At 55.2% G+C, this 19,782-nt stretch overlaps 13 protein-coding genes across 26 annotated transcripts; 7 read left to right on the plus strand and 6 right to left on the minus strand.

Annotated features, from left to right (window-relative positions):
• Positions 1-38: 38 nt before the first annotated feature.
• KVP18_002660 (uncharacterized protein) lies at positions 39-801 on the plus strand (the record flags this gene model as incomplete). 3 transcript variants are annotated; one of them, XM_067953726.1, is made up of 3 exons in its annotated part: positions 39-249; positions 278-303; positions 361-801. In XM_067953726.1, the coding sequence occupies 3 exons, from the start codon at positions 39-41 to the stop codon at positions 799-801; spliced, it is 678 nt and encodes a 225-aa protein (XP_067809109.1). The 3 variants fall into 3 exon arrangements, with proteins under 3 accessions (XP_067809109.1, XP_067809110.1, XP_067809108.1); XM_067953727.1 differs by lacking the exon at positions 361-801 and having other exon boundaries at positions 278-309; XM_067953725.1 differs by lacking the exons at positions 39-249; positions 278-303 and having other exon boundaries at positions 364-801.
• A 123-nt stretch (positions 802-924) lies between these two features.
• KVP18_002655 (uncharacterized protein) lies at positions 925-1,479 on the plus strand (the record flags this gene model as incomplete). Its single annotated transcript, XM_067953716.1, has 1 exon — positions 925-1,479. The coding sequence occupies one exon, from the start codon at positions 925-927 to the stop codon at positions 1,477-1,479; it is 555 nt and encodes a 184-aa protein (XP_067809099.1).
• Positions 1,480-1,542: 63 nt separating this feature from the next.
• Positions 1,543-2,518, minus strand: KVP18_002659 (uncharacterized protein; the record flags this gene model as incomplete). Its single annotated transcript, XM_067953724.1, has 2 exons — positions 1,543-2,343; positions 2,372-2,518. 2 exons carry the CDS (start codon positions 2,516-2,518, stop codon positions 1,543-1,545), a joined length of 948 nt encoding a protein of 315 aa, XP_067809107.1.
• A 315-nt stretch (positions 2,519-2,833) lies between these two features.
• On the plus strand, positions 2,834-7,592 carry KVP18_002653 (uncharacterized protein; the record flags this gene model as incomplete). Of its 3 annotated transcripts, XM_067953712.1 has the most annotated exons (2): positions 2,870-5,903; positions 5,932-7,592. In XM_067953712.1, the coding sequence occupies 2 exons, from the start codon at positions 2,870-2,872 to the stop codon at positions 7,590-7,592; spliced, it is 4,695 nt and encodes a 1,564-aa protein (XP_067809096.1). The 3 variants fall into 3 exon arrangements, with proteins under 3 accessions (XP_067809094.1, XP_067809096.1, XP_067809095.1); XM_067953710.1 differs by having other exon boundaries at positions 2,834-5,947; XM_067953711.1 differs by lacking the exon at positions 2,870-5,903 and having other exon boundaries at positions 6,012-7,592.
• Positions 7,593-7,694: 102 nt separating this feature from the next.
• Positions 7,695-9,263, plus strand: KVP18_002654 (uncharacterized protein; the record flags this gene model as incomplete). 2 transcript variants are annotated; one of them, XM_067953715.1, is made up of 1 exon in its annotated part: positions 7,695-9,263. In XM_067953715.1, the coding sequence occupies one exon, from the start codon at positions 7,695-7,697 to the stop codon at positions 9,261-9,263; it is 1,569 nt and encodes a 522-aa protein (XP_067809098.1). The 2 variants fall into 2 exon arrangements, with proteins under 2 accessions (XP_067809098.1, XP_067809097.1); XM_067953714.1 differs by having other exon boundaries at positions 7,755-9,263.
• An 82-nt stretch (positions 9,264-9,345) lies between these two features.
• Positions 9,346-9,708, minus strand: KVP18_002651 (uncharacterized protein; the record flags this gene model as incomplete). Its single annotated transcript, XM_067953708.1, has 1 exon — positions 9,346-9,708. One exon carries the CDS (start codon positions 9,706-9,708, stop codon positions 9,346-9,348), a length of 363 nt encoding a protein of 120 aa, XP_067809092.1.
• Positions 9,709-10,148: 440 nt separating this feature from the next.
• On the minus strand, positions 10,149-10,364 carry KVP18_002649 (uncharacterized protein; the record flags this gene model as incomplete). The annotated part of the gene is made up of 1 exon (XM_067953703.1): positions 10,149-10,364. One exon carries the CDS (start codon positions 10,362-10,364, stop codon positions 10,149-10,151), a length of 216 nt encoding a protein of 71 aa, XP_067809087.1.
• Positions 10,365-10,425: 61 nt separating this feature from the next.
• On the minus strand, positions 10,426-11,412 carry KVP18_002656 (uncharacterized protein; the record flags this gene model as incomplete). Of its 3 annotated transcripts, XM_067953717.1 has the most annotated exons (3): positions 10,426-10,667; positions 10,705-10,897; positions 10,954-11,412. In XM_067953717.1, 3 exons carry the CDS (start codon positions 11,410-11,412, stop codon positions 10,426-10,428), a joined length of 894 nt encoding a protein of 297 aa, XP_067809100.1. The 3 variants fall into 3 exon arrangements, with proteins under 3 accessions (XP_067809100.1, XP_067809102.1, XP_067809101.1); XM_067953719.1 differs by lacking the exon at positions 10,954-11,412 and having other exon boundaries at positions 10,705-10,759; XM_067953718.1 differs by lacking the exon at positions 10,426-10,667 and having other exon boundaries at positions 10,849-11,412.
• Positions 11,413-11,461: 49 nt separating this feature from the next.
• Positions 11,462-12,610, minus strand: KVP18_002648 (uncharacterized protein; the record flags this gene model as incomplete). 2 transcript variants are annotated; one of them, XM_067953701.1, is made up of 2 exons in its annotated part: positions 11,462-11,891; positions 11,946-12,571. In XM_067953701.1, the coding sequence occupies 2 exons, from the start codon at positions 12,569-12,571 to the stop codon at positions 11,462-11,464; spliced, it is 1,056 nt and encodes a 351-aa protein (XP_067809085.1). The 2 variants fall into 2 exon arrangements, with proteins under 2 accessions (XP_067809085.1, XP_067809086.1); XM_067953702.1 differs by lacking the exon at positions 11,462-11,891 and having other exon boundaries at positions 11,942-12,610.
• A 121-nt stretch (positions 12,611-12,731) lies between these two features.
• On the plus strand, positions 12,732-14,391 carry KVP18_002658 (uncharacterized protein; the record flags this gene model as incomplete). Of its 2 annotated transcripts, XM_067953722.1 has the most annotated exons (3): positions 12,732-12,899; positions 12,927-13,005; positions 13,034-14,391. In XM_067953722.1, the coding sequence occupies 3 exons, from the start codon at positions 12,732-12,734 to the stop codon at positions 14,389-14,391; spliced, it is 1,605 nt and encodes a 534-aa protein (XP_067809105.1). The 2 variants fall into 2 exon arrangements, with proteins under 2 accessions (XP_067809105.1, XP_067809106.1); XM_067953723.1 differs by having other exon boundaries at positions 12,732-13,005.
• Positions 14,392-14,908: 517 nt separating this feature from the next.
• On the plus strand, positions 14,909-15,310 carry KVP18_002652 (uncharacterized protein; the record flags this gene model as incomplete). The annotated part of the gene is made up of 1 exon (XM_067953709.1): positions 14,909-15,310. One exon carries the CDS (start codon positions 14,909-14,911, stop codon positions 15,308-15,310), a length of 402 nt encoding a protein of 133 aa, XP_067809093.1.
• A 123-nt stretch (positions 15,311-15,433) lies between these two features.
• Positions 15,434-18,593, minus strand: KVP18_002650 (uncharacterized protein; the record flags this gene model as incomplete). 4 transcript variants are annotated; one of them, XM_067953704.1, is made up of 7 exons in its annotated part: positions 15,434-16,453; positions 16,482-17,160; positions 17,189-17,535; positions 17,564-17,698; positions 17,727-18,084; positions 18,114-18,552; positions 18,581-18,593. In XM_067953704.1, 7 exons carry the CDS (start codon positions 18,591-18,593, stop codon positions 15,434-15,436), a joined length of 2,991 nt encoding a protein of 996 aa, XP_067809088.1. The 4 variants fall into 4 exon arrangements, with proteins under 4 accessions (XP_067809088.1, XP_067809089.1, XP_067809090.1 ...); XM_067953705.1 differs by lacking the exons at positions 16,482-17,160; positions 17,189-17,535; positions 17,564-17,698; ... (1 more) ...; positions 18,114-18,552; positions 18,581-18,593 and having other exon boundaries at positions 15,434-16,459; XM_067953706.1 differs by lacking the exons at positions 15,434-16,453; positions 17,189-17,535; positions 17,564-17,698; ... (1 more) ...; positions 18,114-18,552; positions 18,581-18,593 and having other exon boundaries at positions 16,470-17,108.
• A 557-nt stretch (positions 18,594-19,150) lies between these two features.
• Positions 19,151-19,782, plus strand: KVP18_002657 (uncharacterized protein; the record flags this gene model as incomplete). Of its 2 annotated transcripts, XM_067953720.1 has the most annotated exons (2): positions 19,151-19,318; positions 19,347-19,782. In XM_067953720.1, coding segments are annotated over 2 exons (604 nt in total), but the record flags the coding sequence as incomplete, so codon positions are not given. The 2 variants fall into 2 exon arrangements, with proteins under 2 accessions (XP_067809103.1, XP_067809104.1); XM_067953721.1 differs by lacking the exon at positions 19,151-19,318 and having other exon boundaries at positions 19,365-19,766.

Here is a 19,782-nt window from a genome sequence, read left to right on the forward strand (position 1 = left end):
GGAAATATGCGCCGGGATGTAATATTTGCGTAAACAGGATGCAGAAGCAACCGACGACTGACCCCGCAGATTTCCTCAAGCAGGTGTTAGGTCGCCCTGTTGTTGTGCAGACCACTTTGACCATGACCTACAGAGGCATTCTGGCCTGCCTGGACCCGAAGATGAATCTAGTGCTGGAGAAGTGCGAAGAAATCGAAGACGGAGAAATTCTTAACGTCTTCAACGAGACTCTGGTTCGCGGAAATAATGGTGAGTTCCAGCAGCTTCTGCCATTCAGTGCTGTACATCGCTCCAGCTGTTGATGTGTGATGTGAGACAAAACGGAGGGTTAAATAGTGATTTAGTGTGCGCCTGCTTCAGACTATGGGTTCAGGCATCGCTCACGGTATCAAGGCTGCACGGGTTCTCCGTACCCGACGTCGCTCTCAGCGATGGGCTGACAAGGACTACAAGAAGTCCCACCTCGGAACTCAGTGGAAGTGCAACCCGTTCAAGGGTGCGTCCCACGCTAAGGGCATCGTGGTACAAAAGATCGGCGTTGAAGCGAAGCAGCCGAACTCGGCCAACAGGAAGTGTGTTCGCGTCCAGCTGATCAGGTCCGGCAAGACCATCACGGCCTTCGTTCCTCGCGACGGATCGCTGAACTTCATTGACCAAAACGATGAGGTGCTCGTGTCCGGTTTCGGTCGGTCTGGTCATGCCGTCGGCGATATTCCGGGCGTCCGATTCAAGGTCGTAAAGGTTGCTGGAACTTCTTTGATGGCTCTGTTCAAGGGCAAGAAGGAGAAGCCTAAGAACTGAGTTGTGTCCTGTGAACCCCTAGACTGCACCTCTGAGAATGTGTCGTATCACTACATCTTTGTCGGCTGCATTTGTTCACAGCGTTCAGTATGTAAGCCCTTATCCCTAAAGTGCTCTATTTGCATGAGCGATCCAGAGCCTCACAGCTCCAGTCATGGCACGATTCTAAAACCTGCTAGCTTTGCCTCACCGAGAACCACCATTCGAGATGCAGTGGCCAACCAACCAACGCCTGCTGTGTGCAAACGCCGAGTGCCTGTCAAGAAGGTAGCCGTGAAGGTGCGTTCAGAACCTGGTGACCTGACGAGGCCCTTCTCCTTCGAGGACCTCTTTGACTCGCCAGAAGTGAAGGGCGACAGGGGGCCAATCAACAGGAAAATCGTGCTTCGCGCTGCGTCTTCGCTTGAGGCCAGTGCCCACCCTGTGGGCGTTCTGACCGCTCCCAAACCGCAAACGATACCATCAAGCGTGGTAGCCGCGCCTACGAGAATGACTGGACTCGTGCCCAGCGCTACTCCTACGAGAGTTACGCCCTCCGCGCCTTCCTCAGTCACCAGCCAGGCAGCCAGTCCGAGAGACCCCATTAAACCGCCCCCCGCCAGAGGGGTTACCAGGAAGAGCGTGGACGACGAGGTGATCCGCCAGACGCCTAAGACTCCAGGAAGACGATCGACTTAAAAAACCTTTTATTTTATGTGCCTTCAGCCAGAAAAGATACCAGGGAGATGATCTCAGAGTTGATTAAACAGAGTGCCGACGTTGCAATGCTCCGGAAACCAGAGGACTGGCACACAGCGGCGGTGCCAGGCCTCTCGCGCCTCCAATAAAGGCGGCTTCCAGGTTGTTGAGGCCGAAGATATACTCTTCGTCAGGTCCCACCTCGGGTCCGAAGCGGTGGCAGTTAACGAAGTCAATTACCCGCACGTCCAGTGACTCCTTTGGTGAGACAGAGTCGTACACCAACAGGAGACTTGACGACCAGAGGCGGTAACCCTGAAGATCCTTGACAATTTTTCGGAGCCCACGGAGCCGCTTAACCAGCTCTGGGATTACCTCTACGTGGTGGCGAGTCCCATTCCACAGCCACTCCATCAGAGACGCTTCGATATCGCTTCGGGGAAGCCTTCTGCATGCATACTTGTCTCTGTAGGTCCACACATCCCTGGTCTCGTCAAACACCTGACACCCGCACAGCCGAAAGCCCAAGGCATGCGATGTCGTGGAGAACGATTTCTCGATCTGCCGTAAGGTCTTCTCCGGCGTTGGGTTTAACTTCCGCTGTCGTCGCCCCATCTTGATGTCCAGTACGCAGGGTCGGCGGAACTCGTGAATGATATCCTCGAGCTGCACGTACGTCTTGACGCCGCCATTTTCTGACTCAACGGAGGCGCTGCCGTGGTACCTGGGCAAAAACTCCTGGAGCTCAGCTAGGACCTGCGCCTCCTGCGGCCGTACAGGCCCGCTATCCCAAGACTCCGGCAGAACTGGCAGACTCGATGGCGCGCTTGCGAACCTATAAAAGAAGGCTTCTGTCGCGTGGAACTGTGTGGTGAGACCCTCAAGGCCCAACCGGTTTCAAAAGCAAGGAGGAGCCGCGTGCCTTCTTCATGCTGTCAGCGTGCCCCCCAACTTGGTGCTTGTATACAGTCAATAGGTGGCTACCATCAAGCCGCAGAATATCAGGTCTGGTCACTGCGTCGTTCTGATCATAAAACATTGGGTTGTTATTCGTTGAATACTTGGCATGCGATGCTTCAAGAAGGGAGGAGACGCAGAGCTGCCTGCGGGAAAAATTCTGACTCGGTCTACTTGTTACGCTGAGAATGCGGTGGGACATTCTCAAATAACACACTCAGAGGCGCGATCATTATTCCGAAACCCGTCTACCTCAAGTCCGTAACCCGGCATCCTCTGCAAACTTGGATTCAGGAGTCCGGGACTGGAAGAATTCGATCCGGACTGCCACGTACCATTGGTGGTCTTTCCCCTTCCTCAATTTAATACACCAGGTAAGTGGCGGAAGGAATGCTGCATGCAGTGCATGATCGCTACCAATGCGTACTTCATAATGATGGGCTTCCTGCAACTCATACCGGCAGTATCCGACTCGGGGGGCGTCCCCACCACCCTAGTGCCTGTTGGTTTTGTGATGGCGGTGTCCATGCTGAAGGACGGATACGAAGATGTGAAGCGCCATAGATCGGATCGCCAGGAGAACAACTCGTCTACGTTAGTCATCTCTCCCGAAGGGGAAATAACGACAGTGCGGTGGTCAGATCTTAAACCCGGAGACATTGTGAAGGTTATGCTGGATGAACCCTTCCCCGCAGACTTAATTCTTCTTAGCAGTTCGGACCCCTTCGGTCTCGCTTATGTCGAGACTGTAAGTCTCGACGGCGAAACGAACCTCAAAATCAAGACATGCATTCCTGAGTTCAGTGAGCTAGTACCCGAAGAGAACCAGCTCCACAAGGCTTGTGTGGAGCTTGTCATGCCATATCCCTCTGCTCAGATCCACTGCTTCCAGGGGGTGCTCCAGGTGCTTCCGCCGGGCTATAGGCCGCCATTGGAGGCGCCCTCTGATGCGGAGGAGTTGATGGAAGCCGCCAAGAAGGGAGGCGCCAAATGCTTCTTCATATCAGTGGGGCAGTTTTTATGGAGGGGCGCGTCTCTCAGAACGACTGACTACGTTTACGGGATGGTAGCCTACGCGGGTCACAAGACACGTATCTTCATGAACACGCGTGGTCGACAGCCCAAATCCTCTTCCCTTATGAAGAAGTACAACTCGCACATCCTATGGACAGGCGTCGCACAGATCATGTTCTGCCTCGCCGCGGCCATAATAAGTGCATCGGAGGTCCCGCGCACGCTGAAGTACTGGTATCTGATGCCCGAGGGAGACGAGCTCCTCCACGCCCAGACATCGGGGCTAGAGCTCACTGTCGGCATTCTGTCGTCCATCGGCATCGGATTCGGGCGGTTTATGCTGCTGCTCTCTCAGTTCGTGCCCATTACGTTGCTGGTCCAGGTAGAGTTTGCTCATTGGGTTCAAGCATTTTTCCTCAACTCCGATGAGAGCACGAGGACCTACATCCCCGTTATTGACAGGTCCCTCCCTGTCTTCGGGGATTCCGCCGATCCCACAAGTGTGACGGCCACGCCCGATCCCATTGTGGTGCCAGCCACCTGCCACACAGTCAGCATCATGGAGGAGCTGGGTTGCATCACTCATGTGTTCAGCGATAAGACGGGCACACTCACACAGAACCTCATGCAGTTTCGGTCCGTTACAGTGGGGCCCCACTACTTCGGCCAATCAACCCAGCATAAGGAGCTAGAAAACAGTCGGAAGTCACAAATCGTCTCAATGGACTCCTTCCAAGAGGCGAGGAAGGTCACTGCCTCGGACAGGAACTCGCCCTACCCCACAGTGGCCTTCGATGCTGACGCGTTTAGACGCCATATGGAGCTACAGCCAGAGCAGTCGATGTTCAGGGAGTTCTTACTGTGCTTGTCGCTATGCCACTCAGTGGTGGTCAGCAAGAAGGCGCCGCCCATAAAACGATTGGGCCCTGCACGGTCCGTATACGACGCCGACGAGCACACGGGGCTTCTGCAGGTACCGCATAATCTTATGGAGGTTTGTATGGAGGCAGACGCCAGCGACCGGCACTCGAGGACGAGTTTGCGGTCCAGCGTCCGATCCAGCCACCGCATCCTGCTGGAGACGCCCGCTAGCCACATCCACGTCATCGAGAGCGAGCCCAGCTTCGCCGGGTTCAGTGTGAGGACCCAGGAGTCGGAGTCCTCAAGTCTCCTTACCGACGCCGACATTTCCCTCGCTGTGGACGAGATGGAGGCCATGAGACAGTCCCTCTGGGAGTCTAACCCCCAGCACTCTGCCAGCCTTGACAGTGAGCCCGCAGACCCGCAGTCCCTGGCTGACTTTATAGACTCACTGCTCCCGCCCAGGCCTTCGCCGGCAACGGTGGCTGGCTCCTTGGCTACGTTCTTCTGCGAGGATCCTCTGCATTGGGCGTCTCCGAAAGCTACTCTGGAGTCGCACCTGAGCTTGGTGCCAGAGCCCGAAGGCGCACAAGGCGGCCTCCCGCCCCAGGCACCCGTCCAAACCACGCGCGCTTCAGCTGCCCAGCTCCAAAAAGTCGACTATCCGCTTTACAATCGCCTTCGATGCGACCTGGACGCCAGTTCTCCTGATGAGCTGGCGCTTGTATCCGGAGCCAAGCACATCGGCATCGAGCTGGTATGTCGGCCGAGCCTAAACTCTGTTCAAGTTTGTCTTTCGGAACCCTCGTTGCACTGTATGTTCCTCTCGACCTCTGAGCAGGAGGAGTTTCGACCTGATAGGTCAGTGGACGGAGCAAAAGACACCTGCGTTGGAAACGCCAGTGCATTTGTGGCGGAGAACTTTCCCCAAGGACGTGCGATCCTTCCGGCTCTCACCTTCGATGTACTGGACGTACTCGACTTTGACAACGTCCGGAAGCGTATGTCAGTCATTATCCGAGATCGCGACGGCACCATCAAAATCCTGTCCAAGGGCGCGGACTCTGGAATGCTAGTGATCGCGAAGTCCGGTCAGGATGGCATGGTGCGAACAGTCGTTGACCACCTGGAATACATGAGCATCATGGGACTGCGGACACTGGTCTTCGGGTCCCGCACTCTCACAGAGAGCGAGTTCCAGTGCTACGCTGACGCTGTGGGCCGTGCGCGTATGGCAACGGACGACGACGCAGAGGATAGGCTTATCGAGGTCTATGAGTTGGTAGAGTCCGACCTCACCATCCTGGGCAGCACAGGCATCGACGATAAGCTGCAGGACGAGGTGGCTGACACCGTACAAGCTATAAAAGATGCGGGGATACAGCTCTGGGTTCTGACTGGGGATAAGCTTGAGACAGCAATCAGCATCGGACACTCGTGTAATATTCTCTCCTCGTCGACCTACAATGCAGTCGTGGACGGTCAGACAGCGTTTGACGTCAAAAAACAGATGCACAACTACATGCTCTTCGTGGTGGCCGCCCAGCTCTGTCAGAGTGCATTCGACACCTTGGAGCGCCCCAAAGAAAGGGGTGGGACGACCAGGGGCCTTTTACGCAGACGGAGACGAGCCTGAGCTTACTGTGCTGTGCAATTGCTGGGGGCGCCGCCATCAAACGGGCCCAGCTGGCTCCAAGGACATGAACAGAGTGCAGATGGGTTTCAACGAGTTCGCACGGCTGCTCAAGGTGCAGGCGACTTCTTCGAAGTCCCCAAACAGATGCGCGTCAAGCATGTTGGAGCACGTACAGATTACATCTGATGAGGCGGACGCACTAATATCGGCATACCTAGAGTCCTTTGTGGCTGCGCAGGACGCAGGCGCGAAGAAGACGCCCTCCAAGTCAGGCGTGTCACAAGATGTCACTTCTCAGCCGTCGGGCAGAAAGGACCCCAGTCTGCTCCTGCAGCAGGACACCCTTGAGGGGCAGGTGGCGAGGTACAACTCCGTCAGCCTGACCATCACCGGGCACTCGCTGGAGCTGGCGATGGCCAGTGAGGAAGGTCAGCGCTACCTGTTCGGACTTGGAAACCTTTGCTCCTCAGTCATCGCGTGCAGGGTCACACCCAAGCAGAAGGCCGAGGTGATCCAGACCTGTAAGAAGTTTGCGCCCTACAGAAACCGCAACACGTGCTTCCGATCTCTGGCAGTAGGCGACGGCGCCAACGATGTGAACATGATTCTCACCGCTGACGTGGGGGTTGGGATACAGGGTAAAGAAGGCATGCAGGCAGTCCGGTCAGCGGACATCAGCATCGGCGAGTTTCGGTTCCTAAAGAACATCCTTTTCTGTCATGGTCACGAGTGTCTCAGAAGGAACTCTGTCATGGTATACAATACGCTCTGGAAGAACATCTACTTCGGAGCCGCCGACTTTTTCTTCGGGTTTTACAATCTCTTCTCAGCCGTGGACATTTACAACACCTACCTCAAACAGATCTTCAACCTCGTATTTACCCCAGGACCCATCATGTTCTTCGCCTGGTTCGACCGCATGCTCCCCTACGAAATATTCCTCAACACGCCCTCGCTCTATCCCGTCTCTGTGCGACCTGACGGCTCTATGTATTTCGGTACGCAGTATTTTATTTACTGGCTGCTGTACGCGCTGGCTGCTTCCGCAGTCACGGTGGTCTTTCCCCTATTCGCCTTTGGCGACATGGCTCTGAGCAGCAATGGCAAGGTGCTGGTGAGCTTCGATGACTTCGGCACTGCTATCTTCAGCATCGTTGTCGTCGTGGGCCTCTTCTCTGTGGTGCCTTTCATCCAGTCGTGGTACACCATCACTGTCGGAATCTACGTGTTCGAGTTCGTCTGTTGGTACTCAATTTGGGTTCTGATGTCATACCTCCTGCCTGCCGTCGACACGTACGGATCATTCGAGTCGCTCAACCGTTCACCTGCTTTCCACATGATTGTGCTGATATCCTGCATCATCAGTCTCCTTCCGCTGTTCCTGGCAAACAGCTGGGACACCATATTCCATCCGACTATGCCAGTCATAATCCGTGAGCGAATAAAAGCAGGCGTGCACGATGTCGTGGTGCAATCGAATAACACCGGGGCCGTGTCAGTTGTGGTGCCCCTGAAGAATACCAACGCCCAGTGGAAGGGTTTCGCGTTCAGCGAGGAACAGTTCGCCAATCGTCTGTCAGTCCAACGTTTAGTTAGGCGGCGGGTGGAAGCAAGCAAAGAGGTGCCAGCTGCGAGCCAGTCGTAGTCCCGATCGGGTCATTCGCACATTATGTTGCATGCGATGATCAACCGCTTGTCCTCCCTACTAGAAATATGTTTTAAAATATCATATTTCATAAAAATCAGAATGATCATTGAACCTCAAAATGGTGAACACAACGGGCAGTGGCGATCAGCACCACTACCGATGATCGCCTCCGTCTTGCACGCTTCTCCGGGCACCATGAGACGGCATGTATCACCAAGCATCCTCAACAAGCAAAGTGCGATCGTTGGCAACTCTGAGACCCAACAACCTGTGGAGTCCGTCCACCGACATGCTCTGCGTGGTTCCCTGCTAATGAAATTCGAGACCTCACAACTCCGTCCACCCGTAGAGAGGTCCATTGTCATGCCGGCCTCTCATGTAATGCCGCCGAAGCCCGCGACGCGCGCAGCGACGGCCAACGTGCGAGCGGTAGCAGACCATATCGCGTTCCAGGCCATCGACCAAAAGAACTACAGAATCGTAGAATCACGGGCCCAGATTACCCGGCCCAGATTGGAGTTGTCGCCATCCAACCCAGAGGAGCTCCAAGTGGTCCCTACTGTGAAGAGAGATTGGCAGCGTCGACAGCACATCTACTCCGAAATATCCAGCCCAGACAGCGCGACCTCCTCTGGATACTGGTCACCTTGTGACCTCAGTCCAAGCGGCGAACGGGACACAAGTCTGGCACCGACTGGAGATAATATTCTCCCAGAGGAAAACCCCTACCTGCTTCCTGTTGCAGTAGTTGCCGCCAAGAAACCTGTGTCGCCAGTCTATGACGCGACTGACGGCGATGACAGTTCCGAAGACGAGGGGGTGGTACTGCGTCGCTCCCGTCCACTTCCACAGAGGCCAATGTCGGAGTGTCCTAATGAGTTCGCGCCCCCTATACCGAGCTCGAGCAATGATAGATCGACTCAATACGTAGAAGTATACCCCCTCACCCACGAGGAGCGTGTCGCGGATATGTTCCAGTTCATGAAGGAGAATAACCACGTGGCGTTGTCCAACCTGTTCAATATGTCCTCAGAGGCCGAGGCAAGAAAACTCATTCAGAAGGCTCGGAACAAAGGCGAGGTATCGCGGCTCTATCGCGTGCTCAATGACGTCCCGGTACTGACGGTGGCCACTCTGGGCACTATTTTGCTTCAGAAGGATATCCGCGCCTACGCGGACTGCCACAAAAAGTACTCCAAACGGGAATTCCGCTCAATTCTGAATCAGCTGTGTAAGGACGATGGGTACAAGGGCCTGCACAGGGACATGTTGGCCAAGATCAAAGAGATGAAACTGGCCACGCCGGGTAATGAGAAGAAGCAACTGAGTGCCACGCCGGATGATGATAAGAAGAAAGAACTGAGTGCCATGCCGGGTGATGATGAGAAGAAGCAACTGAGTGCCATGCCGGGTGCTGTCTTGAACGACCATCCGGTTGTTTACGCAACCAGAGGAAATATCGTCGATGTCATGAAACCCGAGGAAGATGTGTGGGTAATGCAGGACCAGACCCAGAAGATTGAGCACCCGACGATAGAGATTCCGAAGAGAAAAAAACGTTTCTCTCTATTCTCTTTTAAAAGGAACAAAAAGCCCTGCGTGACCGTGAAGAGGAGCGTGTCGGATCCAGAGCGTATGAGAAGCACGATTACGGTATCTGCTGTGTGAATGATTAAATGATATGCATGTTTCGTCACTTAAACGCAGAGAAGCTTCACCGGTCTTCACCGGTGACCTTGGAAACTGTTATTCACTGCACCCTGTGTTTCCTGCCCATGGCCTTCAGGTGGCTGGGCAGCGGCCCCTCGATTCTTTCTGCGGCAGGGGGGGACCAGTCTTCTGGAGGCTTTCCCGACTTCGGGTCGCAGCCCAGAGGTCGTCTGAATAGCAGTACGTGTGTTTCTGGGGGGTGGATCATGAAGTGCATCCATCCAGCTGACATCGTGATACCAGACTCACGCCAATCCCTTTCAAGCAGCAGATTCCCTGATCGCCGACTCATTTTGCTTTGGGCTCTGTTTGCCGCCTCTCGTGTCAGCACCACCCACCGGTATTCGAACTTCTCGTCGAATAGCCTATCAGAGTACGTTATCTCTCTAGGGTACGCTACCATTTGGCGTCGACAAGAATTTAAAATTCGATGCAGATCGTTGTGGGGCCCGGCATGGACGTAGCAGCCCTGAGAGTCGACGGCTGGGACATCCGACCAAGCGTGGACGCCACGATCGACCTCCAGGTGCCAGGGAGAAATTTGAACGTGCGAAACTACGCTGAAGGAAACACAGATTCTGATATTCCAGCCCTTCGACCTGCTTAGTCCTCATTCAGACCGCTGGATCCGCCGCCGACTGGCAGCCGCAGTCGAGAAACACGGCAGAGTGATCGCTGTCTCTGACGCTCGCGGGAGAGGACTCAACGTGGCGCAGGTCGCAGTGAACGCTGTCGGTGCCGAGCTTGTCCTGGTTAGACCCCGCGGCTCGCTGGCTGCTACATTACAGACACTGATGACCTAGACTAATTGGTACGTTGTGCACACGTGGAATCATTGGTGGGTCAATCAGCGGGCGCGATTTGTTCAGCTTTGTCGTCGCTACCCTTCACATCATCCGCAGGATCGGACTCGTTCGGCTCTGGCTGCGAGGGCTCTGGGTGCGAGGACTCCGGCTTCCCCGCTTCACTGGCTGCCTGAGGCTCGTCGGGGGCAACATCGGGCGTGGTCTCGTCGGCTGCTTTGACAGCCCGGGCGGTTTTGCTTCCTTTGCATCCCATGATTAAAATATGTGAAATGGTGGACTGACCTGGGTTGCCAATTGCTAATCCGTCCGAAATATCACGCATAGAATGCAGGTGCGTATGGCGAGTTCTCGTTCGGGTCTTCGTCCGCGTAGCTCTGGCACCGCCGGGCCGTCTCGCGGAACACTGCCTTGCACCAGCCCACACTTAGCTGCTCCACCAAGAACACGTACAGCTGGAACATGTAGTGCACGTCATGTGCGGCGTATGTCAACAGCGTCGGGTGAAGTGGCCGGATGTTAAAGTCTATCACCGGCCCCCTTGGAGTCGACTCGTAGGCTGGGAGAGATTTAGCGCACACACGTGAAAGACCTACAAACTGATGGGGAGCCGGAGCCCGGAATGCTGGCCGGTCTGCAGTCGTTGAACATGGAACGCGCTTCATAGACTACTCGGCTTGCGAAGGCTTGTTCTTCTGCGTTCAGAAGGTCGGTGCTGAGCAGCACGGCCGGCAGACTTTTTAGGTACTTGACGTTGAAAAGCTGTGAACGCCGAACTGCCACTTCGGCCTGCGAGGAGCGTCATGCAACCGAAAAGGAAATTTAAAAAAATATAAAGAACCCACCAGTTGAAGATCGAATGCTCCGTTGATGAGGACACCCGACTGATGGTACAACGCGTCGACGTCTTTTCGCGGGTCAAAGCACAGCTTGCACACATTGGGGTCTTCAAGTGCCGATCGCAATGTGGTTCCTCGCGGTGTTGCAACAGAAAAGGTCTCAACCGGCCCGAGACTGACCACATCCAGAACGTAGGCAGTGTAGATGTCGTCCCCTAGACAGAGCTGCACCAGACAGAGCTTGCCCTCTCGAGAAAGATGCACACCTTCCAAGTCCATGGCGATGAAGGGCAGGCCCAATATCCCGTACGAGTCCTCGGGGCCGCTGCTCCTGGAGCCGTCACTTCTCGGTGAGGCGCTATCCGACCCATTTCGCAGCGGAAAGCCGCGACCGATGCCCCGCGATCGAGTCGGTCTGTCGAATGAGTCCCTTGGGGCCTCCCCCTTCAACTCTGGTTGCAGCATCCGCAGTAGAGGCACTGCACCGGTCGGCAGAGGACGTGTAGCGTGGAGATTACCGGGCACGGGTTGCAATCCTGAGGCGTATCAGAAAGGAGAGTGGGAGTGTTGAAATCAAAGTATAGACATAGACTCGCAATAAAGAAAATACTTTACCTCCGCCGTAAAAAGAGTCAACGTACTCCTCAAACCTCGAAATGAATTGTAGAAGTCCACTGAAATCGTCAACCAACACCACTCTGAAGCGGGACTCGGCAAAGCGTGTGTCGCATGGACCGTGACTAACCAGCGATACAGGCGACGTCGAGCTAGTGTCCACCGTGAAGTGCCGACATACGGCCCGCATTGCGGGCACCGTCCCTCTCGATGGGGCCGACGCTAGAAGCGTGTTACGACAGTGTCGCAGCCGTTCCAGAAAAATCGAAAGTAGCACGGGAGCGGGAGTGCATTGCAAAAGGTGAAGTGCTGATTTGAATGGCGGAAATCTGAAGAGCGAATGATAATAAATATCCAAGAAACAGAAGATAAAATAGACCTACCTGCTTCGGACAGCATTGACTGGACGCGCTAAGGGCTGTTCTCTGGCTGATAGCCAGTTCCACTTGCACGCTCCTGTTTTTTTCAGACGAGATCGCCACAGAGGGCACGTGAGAACAGGGAGGCTGAAGTTGAGCATATCCGCAGTGAAGACCTTGGCGAGATGCGCATCGCCTGAGGCCGAACTAAATGTCAGCTCTATCAACCGACTGCAGACCTTCGCGGGGTCTGCGTGCAACCACGGAGCCAGCTCAGGCGGGCAGTCGGTTGGCCGCGATGGCAGTACGTCTCCGCCGGGAAGCGGAGGGAATGCCTCCACATCCTCTGTTGGACCCAGCCGGTCGAGAGTCTCGAGGATGAGCCGGGCAGCCTTTACAAGCCCTACTATTGACAGTGAAGGGGAGGGTTTTCCAGAGCTCAGCGCTTGTAGTTCCGCTGTGGGAAATGGTAACGATTCAGTTTCGGAAAGGACGGACGACAGCGCCGACTCAACACGTGTGAACCGCTTATCCAAAAACAACGAAAGCGCCGTAGTGATGTCGGATGTGTCTGCAGTCTCCTCCCGAAATACCCTTTGCAACTCAAGACTTGGACGGGATTCGAAGACTTCGAAGAAGAGGTCGGACATCGAACTGTGTTTCGACCTACGTGAGGTACGGTCTCGCATACTCAAATGCTGTATTCTTTGGCGGGTCGGCGCTCCTGTTGGCGAGCGGCATCACTCCAATCAGATTAGGGGCTGACGGGAGAGGACGGAAACGTTCATTTAGGAAGGTTGCGTGACAGAAATGCTGTGGACAGTACTTATCGCCGCGTGTGCTGCTGATGATGCTCGGGGATACGAACTACTCCAGCAGATCAACGCGATGTTCGATGTGGTCTCTGAGGCCTACAAATCTGCACACGACCTGCACAAGCAGACCGAGCTTCTGGCACAGACGATCAAAGACGAGAACGTAGGCGGGGTGCGAGTGTCGAAACAGGCGGCGTACGTCAGAAACATGCACGAATCAGGCCAGCGCATTCTGCAGCTGACTTACCAGCGGCAGGCAGATCTCCGTAGTAGGGGGGGTGTCATAAGACGAGTCAGCGTTGCCTTTTGAGATCAGTGACTGGTACAAGGACGACTTCAACCGATTCAGTGATGACTGGGAGCCTTTGGATATCGGAGGCGACTGCCAATGGATGCTGGGAGTGGCTGATTCCGGAGGCGATGACGTGAATTTCGCCGTAATCTCTAACAAATCTAGTTCCACGCTGTCCCTGCTCCGCTACCGTCAGACTGACTACCCGGTGGGTGTTCTCGAGGCGTTGGTCCCCAAGGGGAAGCCCTGCGAGCGAACCGCGAGTACCGGTCTGATGTTCGACTTCCACGACCACCCACCAAGCGTGCCGTTCTACCTTCTGGGACTGACGCCCCAGTGCCAGGGGAAACCCGGCCACCTCGTGCTGGAGCAGGCACTACTAGACGCCCAGGGTGACCTCTCGTTCAATGAACTATTGCGGATGAAGACGGGGGTGGAGTCGCGGATGCTGCGCCTGCGTTTCCTGGCCGACGGTCGAGCCCAGGTGGCCGTGGGAGCCAAGAAGTTGGTAACGTGGCCGCTTCAGCTCTCATCCGGCCGAGTGGGGCTCTTTCGCAAGGGGACGGCGGAGGCCGTTCGAGTTCTCGAGCACGTGGCTATCAAACCGCTCTCATTGATGGAAGCCCTCGAATCGAAGTCTGCCGGCACTCCCGAAATGTTAATGGAGTACCGGGCGGCGGCGGCGGCGGAGATGGAGAGTTTGAGAGTCAACATGAATCTACTTTTGGATAAGGATAGAGCGGCAGGCAAAATGCGCTCGGCGTACTTCAGTAAGCAGCACAACCCCGAATGCTTTACTGTGAGGCCTCAGGTCCTCAGCGGGGACGTGTTCATAAATCTATTCAAGTCTGGATGGGGCCTAGACTCCAGGAACCGCGTGCAAAGATTGAAAGAAGATAGTCAGCCTTGGCTTATGCTGCGGCACTTCGGTTGCCCGGTGGGCCACTTCGAGACAGTGCTACTGCTCCTAGAGGGGAGCGAGGGAGGTATCTTCCTCCGAGCGCCCAACGACTTCCACAAACACGGCACGGGCCCTATGATTCGCGTGTTACTAGACTCTGATACTCACATCATGCGGGTGCAGAAGATCCGAGAGAGCGGTGTCGTCACGGTCGCCGAAGCCACCTCGCAGAACATCTCCCCGTACACGTTCATTCAGTTGGCAGTCAACACCAGTTACAGCGCTGACAAGTCGGCCTTGCTGCTGGATGTCTCGCTCGGTGATACGCATCTGAAGACCGCAGAAATCCAGGAGCCCGATTTGGTAACGAGGGGGCTCTCCAATAGTGCGGCTGGCCTGTGGACGTCGAAGGGACAGGTAGCCTTCATACAGCTGGACTTCGAACCGAGCAGGCGTACCTAGAGCAGCTCGGGTAGGCATGCGCTGTCTTTGCGGAGTCGGAAGACGCACTCCGAGCCTGCGTGTCAACGCCAATGTACCCTCACTGTTGAGTGTCAGCGCTGCTTGAACGTGATCTACGGATTGTGAGTCCACCTTGAGTATGACTCTGTAGGGCTCTCGCCAGAACCGCACAATGCTCCATTCCAGCATAGCGCTGCCTGCCAGCCCGTACACATGAATCAGGATTTTCCGGATCAGCTTGTTCAACTCCATCTCCGACATCTCAGCTGCCAGCACCGGAAGCACGTCGATGTCGAGGAAGTGCATCTATTACCTAATAACCGTCATGGATAGCACCCCCTCCTCGCGCTGCGCATCAGCGCCATCCTCCCGCCTCTCTCGAAGGTGAACTGCAGTGTTACCATGAACCAGAACCACCTTGCGAGTCCCTAAGGTCGAAGAAGCTCAAAAGAAGTCGATCTCTAGCAGCTGCCAGCGAAACCAGCGGCGCAACTCCAACAGGTTCTTAAACGTCCTCATGCAGCCTGCGCTGAGCCAAGAGCTCATCGTCCACAGCACAGACAGGTTGCTAGCTAAACCTCGCCATTCGATCAAAACCATTTCGATGGAGAGGGCGCTCAGAAATCAGGAAGACATGTCTGCTGTGCTCGAAAGGTCAGAGGCCCTCGAGACGCCCGGCAGCAGCGGTCGCCTCCCACGCGCTGTGAGCCCTCTCTTCCCCACGGAGTCGGCGCTGCTGCACGTGGCTGAGACTGTGCGAATGCTTAACGGAGTGCGCATGAAAAGCGGCGCGACGCACCGCGATGCCAGCAGGTCGACCGTTACTCACGTGGGCACGCTACAACAATCCCGATTCCGGCCAGCGGATCCTGATTACTTGGTAGAGGAGCTTCCCCTTCTGGTGTTCAAAGTGCTCTAATGCGCTCGTGTCGCTTCCGAAGTGTTCGTCATGTGTGAAGTTGTTTATTGCTATGGCGCTGGTGGTGATTTGCCGTATTCCTACATTCTCGTAAATTTATTACGTCGCAGATTCAAAATTATTTTACTGTTCCTGATTCTCATCCTCGACAGCGCTGTATGGCTGGAGGCTATCTTCTATCTCTTTCTCCACCCCGTAAAGGTCTGAAATAACGCCAGTGAGAACCGCTAAAACTGATTGCCGGCCTTGCTTCTCCTGTTCCAGACCATACTTTAGGACTTCGATAGGAGACCGCACTCGGTCTTGAGCTGATAGTATGTGAATCTGCCCAAGGTAGTGCCGGTGGACATCTGTGACCAGCGCAGTGTGTTCCGTGGAGAAGACCAGTGACCTGTCGATAAAGGAGTCGAGCTGAATCTTGAGCTCCTTGGTGCACTTCCGTAGAGAGCTCTCGGCGTCCTCTAACAGCCGCTGTTGGCTCTTTGCCTTCTCCCTTTGGCCATTTCGTTCAAGTCTTGCCTCTTGCTCCGACCCTCGCAGCGTGTCGAGTTGCATCTTCAGATTGTCAATGGTTTCGTTCAGCGTCGAGCGTCTGGAGTCAATTTCGAGCATGTCCTGTGTGTGACGATCCAGCGCTCGCCCTGCGTTTTCGGTCTCGAATCGCAGCTTGCTTAACGTGGCTTCTAGTACAGAGTCGCCGTCCATTGCGTCTGCCAGCACTTGCAGCTTGATCAGCTCCGCTTGTTTTGACTCTAGTGTCCGTCTGAGGTCAGCTTCAGTGAGATCACGTGACTCACTTCTCCTGGTCAACCTCTTTAGAGTGGACGACTTCAATGTCATCTCCTTCTGCAATGCGATAACCTTGGTTGTCTGCTGATGCAAGGTCGCCTCGACCGCCTTCAAACTCTTCCATAGCGTCTGGCAGTCCGTATACTCCCGGTCGACCTCGGTACAGGCCTGCAACCACGGGCTAAAAAGGCCCTGGACGGCTCCCTTCATCACGCAAATCGCATCCTCCGCTTTCGAAAGAGAGGCCAGCCGGTCCAGCAAAGATGCCTGCGTCTGCTGAAAGCTCAATCGAAGCGTTTCGGCTTGTGACTGCAGCTGGCGGGCGTACTCGAGCAAGTGCGTGACGTCGGCTCGCTGCATCATCGAGCTCTCAGCAGCTTACGATCTGGAGAACTCCTTCCACGGCGTTCTGGAGGAGGTCGCAGTGATGGTTCTGCTTGAAAGTCGAGCACTTTGAAAGGACTTCCTCAGTCGCGACGGAAATCTCCTCCAGTTCCGAAAATTCCGCGGACTGCTTCAGAGAACGCAAGAGAATGCGGAGATCGGCCAAACTGTTGTCGGCAGCTGAAGGCACATCTATGGACAACGATTGTCTGATAACCACGAAGAGACGTTGGCTGTAGGATCCCGGATTAAAAGACAGAGTACTGCGGAGTATATCGCTGACCAGTGGGTCTTCGATCGGTACGCGCAGAGCACTCCTTATAAACGCGCAGACAGGTCCCTCAAAGGTCGGTATCAGCGGTCTCAAACAATTACGAAACCAGCCCAAACCTGTGTCGTCATCCATATGCATGTCCAGCCACTGGATGCCCACACAGGCGTGCGGAAAGACATGACAGACCCCCTCCTCAGAGTCCGCCGTGCACGGTTCGTCAGGCAGCCTCGGTCCGGTAACCGCCAGAGGCAGTTGGCCCAGCCACGTCTTCTCCAACAGATTGCGCCAGGGTGAGGACTCCAAGAGGGGAGGGTCGATGAAGGCAGAGTCCACATCGGCGACGATGTTCATCAGTAGCACCCGGGCAAATAGGAAGCTCTTTAGAAGCGGTGCTAAGCGCTCGCTGGATAGTTAAAAGGGCGGACTCTCACACAAACAAAGCCGAGCGGCAGAGTCCGACACGAAATACCGTTGGGTCGAACACCGCAACGAGAAGACTGGAGTCCTCCAAGGTGACGGATCTCTTGACATTAAACACGGATAGGCTGAAGATGTGGCTGCTCACCTGCCCCACTAGTCGGCCGCACTTCGCCTCGGTGCCACACTTCAAGGACATCTCGGCAAAAATCAGCCCCACTACCGCACGGCAAGTGGCGTTGGTGGAGAAAAAAAGCCTATGCAACAGAAACTCGCCGTAGCTCATGAGAGCTTCCATCAGGCCGTTTTGAGGTCCAACGCCCTCCCAGAGTAATACGGCCACAAACATGTCCGTCTGAGCCTGAATCTGTCATACACACGAGCCTCACGCGCTCCGCAGGGTCCTCCACGTCGAGCAGCGCTTTCAGTTGGTCGAAGCCCGGTACGTCCAGCCCGAGACGGGCAACGAGCCGAGTATCGGTATGGACTAGCAGGTAAAGCAAGTGGAATATTCTTGTTCGGGTCTGTGTCAGGTGCGAGTCCCCTGCTCACATCTGACGACACCTGGGCGTGGATAAGCACATCCAAGAGCAGACATACTGCGTTGACGTTCACAGGCAGCCCATCAGCCCCCGCATCATGGTACATTCGGACGATTATAGTAGCCAGCGTGAGCGGCTGGTCCAGAAAGCCGTCGACGTCCGAGGATACAGCAAAGACTAGCTTCACTTCATCCAACGCTCGCTTTAGCAGCCGCGGGTACATGAGCACGGAAGGCAAGTCAACATGGGCGGAATGCAGCATAGGATAAGGCGGGGAGTCCTCCACGAGGCGGGATATCGCCAGCCCGTCCGGTTGCACCATCAAGGTGACCAGCGCGCTGGTAAACTCGTCGAAGCCTAGGAACTCTCTGTGTGACCTAGGTCTCCAGAGACACACCTCAGGGCGGGTAGCGTGAATACGCAGGGCACGATACAAATGGAAGAGAGAAAAGTCTCCAGGCACCGCCGCCTGCATTCCACCACACTGCGTCGGCGACTGCCGAACCACCGTTTCTCTGGTAATTCGGGCAGCTCCAGTGCTGGGAAGGCCTCGAGAAGCTGCTTCAGTATTGTTTGAAAATCGCTGAAGCGGTGCGACACGGTATGGGCCTTCATGTCGCGGAAGGCAGCTTTCTCGCCGCAAGTGCTCGCAGCGGAGCCCACGTCCGGCGGGAATAATTCAACACGCAAATGGTATTCAGAATGAGCTGTGGTGAGTGTCGCCACTTCACTGGTCGACGGAATGCTGACTCCCACGCAGCGGACTGTGTCGAGTTGCCAAGGTTGCTCACTCTCTTCACAAGGACTGGCAAAAGCGAAAGAGTTCCACCGTGCAGCTGGCTTACACAATAACGTGAATCTCACTCTGAGGCTTCATAACGAAGAAATGACCGATATGACGCACCCCAGTATGACGTGCTTCACAACATATAAGACAAAAGTTATGTGGTACGCACCCCAGTTGCTACGGAAACGACTTGATTTCCGCTGAGTCTCAGCCGCGCCACCCTTCTCACTTGATAAGTCTAACCTGTCCTTCCGCCCGCACCAGACACGACCAGTCCTTGAAGTCGAAGAAGATGACCTCGCATGCGAGCTTGCGAGAGCCTCTCAATGTAAAGGTGAGAGATGTACCCGTGTCAATGGCCTCTCGTATGGCTCCTGGCGGCCCCCTCCAGAGACTGACAGTCCTCGCGGTGGACAACCGGTCTCGCTCAGCCTTGCTTGCTTTGAGAAATCTGATCCGAGCAGCAAAGAGCCCTCACGCATACTTCTCAGAACACCCAGAAAGTGTCTTTACAGTCTTTCGAGACGGTACTAGGTAGTTGATTTGAGACCAGTCGTCTAATATAGTTGCGTCGTGTGCCGCCGGCACATTTAATACTGCCTGTGGATCGAATCGTTCATCCTCCCAGTCAATCGGACACATTGAAAATGTCAAATTGCTGGATGATGCTGGACGTCAGCAGTTCTCCGAAATTCGTCGTTGTCAGTGGCGGCTCTCTCTCTGGACTCGGCAAGGGAACTGCCATCAGCAGCATGGGCGTTGTGCTGAAAAGCATGGGGTTCCATGTCACTGCCATTAAGATTGATCCCTATCTGGTGGGTTGACGGTCTCTCCTTGACGCAGAACATCGATGCTGGCACGATGAGCCCCTTCGAACACGGCGAAGTTTACGTCCTCGAGGACGGAGGAGAGGCTGATCTCGACCTTGGCAACTACGAACGATTTCTGGACATCTGTTTGACGATGGATCACAACATCACTACTGGGAAGATCTACCGAAAAGTGATGGACTGCGAGCGTCGGGGTGACTACCTCGGCAAAACCGTGCAGGTCATTCCACACATCTCTGACGCCGTCATTGAGTGGATTCGGGAGGTGTCTGTTAGACCTGTAAACGGGGTTAGGCCTGAAATTTGCCTCATCGAGGTTGGAGGCACTGTGGGAGACATCGAGAGCGCGGTGTACCTCGAGGCACTTCAGCAGTTGCAGGCACGGCTCCCCAAAGAGGACTTCGTGCTGGCTCACGTCGCTTACGTCCCCATCGTCGGCGAACAGAAGA

Source organism: the organism of the source record quoted next (genome assembly GCF_019968955.1).
Source record: "MAG: Porospora cf. gigantea A chromosome Unknown PgA_NODE_389_length_19782_cov_349.795, whole genome shotgun sequence".
Taxonomy (NCBI): domain Eukaryota; phylum Apicomplexa; class Conoidasida; order Eugregarinorida; family Porosporidae; genus Porospora; species Porospora cf. gigantea A.